The sequence below is a fragment of the Anomalospiza imberbis genome, chromosome Z (assembly GCF_031753505.1).
Source record: "Anomalospiza imberbis isolate Cuckoo-Finch-1a 21T00152 chromosome Z, ASM3175350v1, whole genome shotgun sequence".
Lineage (NCBI taxonomy): Eukaryota > Metazoa > Chordata > Aves > Passeriformes > Viduidae > Anomalospiza > Anomalospiza imberbis.
In genome coordinates, this window is record NC_089721.1 from 16,334,157 (window position 1) to 16,340,156 (window position 6,000).

The 6,000-nt window shown below is 47.3% G+C and overlaps 1 protein-coding gene and 1 long non-coding RNA gene across 2 annotated transcripts; both read right to left on the reverse strand.

Annotated features, from left to right (window-relative positions):
• Positions 1-232: 232 nt before the first annotated feature.
• On the reverse strand, positions 233-1,850 carry LOC137464502 (uncharacterized). Its single transcript, XR_010994258.1, has 2 exons — positions 996-1,850; positions 233-535 (listed from the first exon to the last, which is right to left on the reverse strand). It is a non-coding gene; the product is annotated as an uncharacterized lncRNA (long non-coding RNA).
• A 74-nt stretch (positions 1,851-1,924) lies between these two features.
• Positions 1,925-4,572, reverse strand: LOC137464501 (zinc finger protein 541-like). Its single transcript, XM_068175885.1, has 6 exons — positions 4,506-4,572; positions 4,205-4,344; positions 3,661-3,764; positions 3,036-3,111; positions 2,627-2,715; positions 1,925-2,107 (listed from the first exon to the last, which is right to left on the reverse strand). The coding sequence occupies exons 1-6, from the start codon at positions 4,535-4,537 to the stop codon at positions 1,940-1,942; spliced, it is 609 nt and encodes a 202-aa protein (XP_068031986.1). The 5' UTR covers positions 4,538-4,572; the 3' UTR covers positions 1,925-1,939.
• Positions 4,573-6,000: the final 1,428 nt, after the last annotated feature.

Sequence of the window (6,000 nt, forward strand, 5' to 3'; positions counted from 1 at the left end):
ATGGAGACAGATCTTTGTAAGTCCCACCAGCTGAGCAAGGGGCTGGGCTTGTGGGGGACTCACGTGCCCAGATTCTTCTCTCAGGGTAAACGCTGTGTTTTCAACACCCACCAGATGTAACGAACATTGCTTGAGTGATGTCATACAGACAAAAAGACAACATGGAGCAAACTTTGGTTTAATGATAAAGACAGATTGTGTCTCAACAAAGACAAAATGACAAAAGATAGCGAACACTAAACCTCTTACATTTACTGATAAATCTAATAATACTAATACATTTTTAATAATACTAATTAATCTTAACTAATAAATGGAGAGATTCCTATCTAGTAAACTAAATAGAAGAATAAACAACCCTAAAAACTTAACAAACAATCTTATTTCTATCTAGTTCTCTTGACAGCTAACTCTTGCTAGCCCTGGACAGCTGCAGGGCTAATTTGGTCTTTTCTTCTTGGGGAGAGGCCCTGCTTCCTTCCGTGGGCGATGCCTTCTCCTGTGTTTGTTCCTTTCCTTCACGGTTTCAAACACCCTGGAAGATAGGAGACAAACCATCCATTATTAATTTAGGACACACCATTAAACCAAGCGGCAAGATCCCCGTCTTTGTATGAATTTCTGTCTTTTCAGGCTGTGACACACTTGTAAATTGATCAGCACCATTAGTCTGATCTTTCTTGTTTCAGTTCCTTCAAATTTCTTCCTCCTTTTGCTTCATCCTATTTTTAATTGGATCAGCCCCATCAAACCAAGCTTTGATGTATCTACTCCTGCTTGTATGAATTGTGTCTTACTGGGGCACTGCAAGGTTTCATTTTGAATGCTGGGTTTTAACTAAGCTGTCTGGGTTTAAAGTGGGTTGTAACCTTGACCATGGCTGAGAGGGGCAATCCTCCAAGAGCCCTCAGCTTCCCCAGCGGTGCCTTTGGAAACAGTTAGCTTGTTTTAGTCCAAAGTGCAGGTTTGAGCAGAAAGAGGAGGAACTTCCGCACCGTTTGCACTGCCCGCACGGAAAGGGGCCTCCTGCCGAATGGGGCGGCTGGTGCGGTTGGCAGCAGGGACACTCCGTGCTGCGGGCCCTCTTGCGGATCCTCTTCCCTGTCTCCTCGTTCTCCTTTCTGGGAGGGTTTTTGCTCCTCTTTGCTTTGCCCACAGTCTGGAAATCAAAGAATCCTTATCAATGTTTCCTTCCTCTCAGAAAGCTGGAAATTAGAGCGCCCAGCCCAAAAATCTATCGGCCTAAGCAAATTCCTCCAAACCCCGAAGAGCTGAGAAAACAGCTGGATTTGGCAGCAGTCTGTGGCAGGCTGCCAACACAGCCCTTGCAGGAAAGTACTCATCTTTCCTACAGCCCAAAGGGGTGGCATAAATATGTGGATATCTATAGTTCTACATTTCTGATTTATACCTCTCTGCCTAACATCTATTTATCTCTATTTTTCCTCCACAAATGTCTAGGGAATGGGTCAAATTAAATTCAGTCACATTAGTGAAGACACATGGTTACCCATTTTCTACTACCCAAAATAATCTATCTCTTTCTCTCTCTCTCTCTCTCTCTCTCTCTCTCTCAACCAAATTGCTGTTTGTCAGCAAGGAAAGTTTTAACAGAGCCACAGCATTGGCAGCTCCTTCTTGGGGAGTACACGGGGATGCTACAAAAGATCCCTGAAAATCTGCAGCATCTCCATGAATGCAGCCCAGATTAATGATGTTAGCAAGCAGTAGGGAATTAAGGATCTGATTGGAATCAGCAAGGGTGCCAGCCCTTGAGAAACCAATCTATAGAGAGTCAAAGCCCATTTTGGTGATGGTGCTGCTTTGTTGGGTCAAAGTTATGCTCCAGGATTTCAGGGCAGCAGCTTAATGAAGCCCTGGGCAGCATCTGCTGCACCTTTCCCAGTGCATGGGACAATGTGACCCTGGCAAAGGGGCATCATGCATGGCTCGCCAGCAGGTTTTGTCCCCTTCTCCCAGTTTCTTGACCCTCCTGGCATGTCTGGATCTCCTTCACACTCACCTGATCAAGAGCGCTGGCAAGTTTATGCTCTTTTTTCCAGGAGTAGTAGTACTCCACACACTGTGCCACAGTCTTACTCTGAATCTGTTGTGAAGAGAAAAAGAAGGAATCTAAAATGGCCATCCTGTAGGGTGCATTGGAGAAAAAGTAGAATATGGAATAAACTAGGAATTAAAATAATGGAGTAAATTGAGTAGGGTGTAAAATGAGATCAATATGGAGTAAGAGAGGCATTATGCAATGTAGTAAACCCTGTATTATGCTACATGGTAACAGATGTAATGCACAGATCAAAAACAAATCCATCTAGCACAGTTCTTCTTCTCCCCATTCAGTTATCCCAGCATAATGTGCTGTGGAAGTACCAGCACACCTACGAGACAAGTCTGACAGAATAAGCCTTTCTCCAAAACAGCTTGGAGAAAAGGGCTGGAGAGGCAGGATCATCATTTTCACGTAGGCCTTCGATGTCCCATTTTGTTACTACTTTAACATTTTTGGTACTTGAGAAGAAGAGAGACTGAATTCCAGTATTTGGTACCAGAAATAAGCAACATTTCCTTCTGATGATCTCCTAGAGTAAAGAATGTCCCATGGCTTTACCTGCTTCTTGATGAGATGAAAATCCTTGCCATAGGTGTGAAAAGCCTTTTGGAAGGACTCCTTCTCCTCAGGTGTCCATGTATCAGAACCTGGCAATAAAAAGCAGCAGGTAAATTGATCCCTCTCTCCGTTTGAAGTAGATCCCATTGGCTGCCGAAACAAAATCGGTGCCATCCATCATTCACATGTGTACGTCTGCTCCCTCAGAAGGTAATGAAGTCAAGAGCAAGCATTCCCCAGGGAAAAAATCATGGACAACAAGCTGAAGGAGTAGATGCTGGTGCTTTCCTTGCCCCCAGAGAAGACAAGACCTTGTGCTGGTGTTACTTGTTTAAGCAGAAATGCTTGACAGGGCAATTAAGGGGACAGCAGCATCTGTCAGTGAAGGAACAAGCTCTGCTTTGGTTACCTGCATAATGATAATCAGCCAAGGGATGGCCTTGAGCTGTTGGAGGCCCCCCCAAGAGCAACATCTCCAGAGCCTCCTGCAAGATCAAAGGGAAAAAGGCTTTAGCTGCCCCACAACAAAAAAGGAGCCAAAAACAGAAATGCTGCCTTTCAGCTACTTTGCCTCTTCAGAGATTCCGGGCACTGCATCTCATATGGGTCAAACATTGTGGTTTGCTCCTAATCCCATTTTTGCTGCCCATCCCTTTGATCCTGGTCCCCAAGAGTGGCATTATGCTGACCAACTCAATGATTTTGCTCCTCCTGCACCCAGAATTGCCTCAGCTCACTGAGGCTTCTGGGAATTTCCCCTCTATGCACCTCAAAATGTCTTAGAGAACACAGATCTCCAGGAGATTTACAAGGGAGCAGGCTGCAGGACCCTCCGCCGGTGCCTCGAGCCTCCTTCTCCCTGCTCGAGCCATTTGGGCTCACCCCTGACACAGCTGGAGGAGACATGGCAGGCAGCAAGTGCTCTGCTTCTTGTTAACTCCCTTCTTCAAAGAGCAGCCAGAAAAGGCTGTCCCAGTGCCTGGGCCTTATTAATTAAGTCCACTCTTCTCTGCACCCAAACAGCCGCTTCTTACCGGAATGTTGCCGTGTGCCTGGTGCAGGCAGTGCAGGGCGAGCTCCAGGTTAGCTGCTGCCCCGGGAATGCCACGGGAGCTGGCCATGTCCAACAGTTCTCTTACTGCAAGCACAACAAAACCGACCAAAAGTCAGGCTTGAGCCAAGGAAGGGGAAAGGTTGCCATACAAGGCAAAAGGAAAGCACAAGAGCTTAAGGCAGCAGGTTGGAGAGCATGAAAAGGAGAGCAAAGAAAGGGGCAGCTTTCAAGGGCCCACGTAGTGCTGGCTCTTTCTTCAAAGCAGCTTTTGTAATAAGAAGTGGGGGCCAATCTCCCCTCTTCCAGTGGCAAATGCCTCTGACCAATTTGGAAAGCAGGACAGTTGTTTTTTTTCCTGCTCTGCTGCAAAAGCAGAGCATCCTCCTTGCCTCTAACACTCACACATGGGAAGATGGGCAAGACAAGGAGAGAAGCAGAGCCTGCAAAAAACAGACTTTTCACCCAAAAATGAGTGTTTTACACACCCAAGTATCTCAGGGGTGGAAAAAAAGCTTGACAGCTACCTCTGTCTGGTTTTTCCATGTCAGAGTCATCTTCCCCCCAGGGCTTCCAGACCAGGGTTGCAGGCTCTTCATCCTCACTTGGCGGTCTGGTCTGCAGCTCAGGGAGCTCGGCCTGAAAGTCACTGCCAACATTGATTTGCCTAAAGGAAGAAGTTGGTGGATGTAAGAAAGGCAAATGGTCAAGAGACACCTCCAGTGGACCCACAGGCTTGAACCAATCCCACCCTGACTCTGAAATAGCAGTTTTCCTCCTTGCCACTCCTCAAGTTTGCTGTCCTTTAACCCCTGTGCCAAAACTCACGGCTGAATGTTGGCTTTTGCTTTCCTTTTCATTATGACTCTCCTTTCCACCTGAAAGAGATAACAACAGTGCTGTGCTGGTAGCCTTCCTTCTCATCCTCATCACTGCAAACCACAAGCTCCTCTGTCCCAGCTCCCCTCAGTTTAGTGTGATTGCTGCCTTTTTCACTTGGAATTTCTAAGGCAGGACCCTCTAGCAGTCTGCAGCTTCCCCAAGAGGGGAAGCAGAAGGCCATGCACCATTCCCTTCAGTCTTGGGGCCAGTGAGAAGACCCAAGAGAATGACATGGAAGATGTGCCAGTGGATATAAGGAAAAGGTTCCTCACCCAGAAGATGGCTGGGCACTGGAACAGCCTCCCCAGGGAAGGGGTCACAGCACCAAGCCTGAGAGAGCTCAAAAAGTGTTTGGACACTGCTCTGGGGCACAGGGTGTGATTCTCAAGGCCATCCTGGGCAGACCCAGGAGCCGGGCTCAATGATCTTTGTGAGTCCTGTCCAACCCACAAAATTCTGTGATACTATGATTGTGTCCTTGAGAAGGACCACTCAAGATGGCATTCCATGGTTGCCTCTGACCATGAGGCAGAACCAGACCTACAGGCATTGGAAAACATGGACAAATCTATACCAATATCTCAACAGAAAAGAGATACAATGCAAGCAGGGGAAAAAAAAAATCTATAAATATATTAAATGATACTGTTTCTGTATATGACATAAGTATCTAAGGCTCGCTGAAACCAGGTAATTTTTGTAGGTGAAAGCCAGTATTGGAGGGCAAGCCTGGCAAACTGCTTCCATGTCCTGAATGACAGGGATCACAGAGGAGAGGTCCCATCATTCTGGTTTTTAAAGCTTTGGAGGAGGCATGAGGAGAGTCAGGGCATAATAGGATTTGTTGGCACTGAACCCCTGACCTCCTCAGTAATATTTTGGGGTGGCCACAACATAGGTTTAGGACTTAAATGGGCACCAAGAACTTTTAATCAGGTCATTAGGGGTTGAGAATCTGCAAGTGCACAGTGACAGCTCTCCACGTCCTCTATGGAAAGGTCTGTATTTCCACTGGAGGCAACATTATTCCTACAGAAGTTGGACCCTGCTTTCGTGTGTAACCTTGTCTGGGGAAAGTGACCACAGACCACGTCTGTCATGGTTGGTGGGACAGCCAACTGGAGCCTCCTGCCATTCTGTTAGTGGTTTGAGGACAAACGGGGATTTTCTTAACTTTGACAGTCCCACAGTGACGTGGGGATACCTGGCAGCAGACAAGGAGATGAGGATGTCGATCCAAAGGCCAGATCTGGTGCTGAAGCCAGAAGGCGGCTGGTCAGGGACAGCCCAGGAGCAGATCTTGCAGCTGCTGCTCCACTGTTGCTCCACCAGTGTTCCACCAACGGCCACAGGAGCAGGAGACAACGACAGTTGCTACAGGCACAGCCCAACATTCCATGCAGAACCCCAGGGGACCCAGGGGACAGAAACAGGGATGGGC

Coding starts and splice junctions, on each gene's coding strand:
- LOC137464501 (XM_068175885.1), bottom strand. CDS start 4,537: ATGAAAAGGAAAGCAAAAGCCAACATTCAGCC. Junction 3,112..3,660: donor AGGCACACGGCAACATTCCG/GTAAGAAGCGGC, acceptor TTGATCTTGCAG/GAGGCTCTGGAGATGTTGCT. Junction 2,108..2,626: donor TTCATCTCATCAAGAAGCAG/GTAAAGCCATGG, acceptor TCTTCACAACAG/ATTCAGAGTAAGACTGTGGC.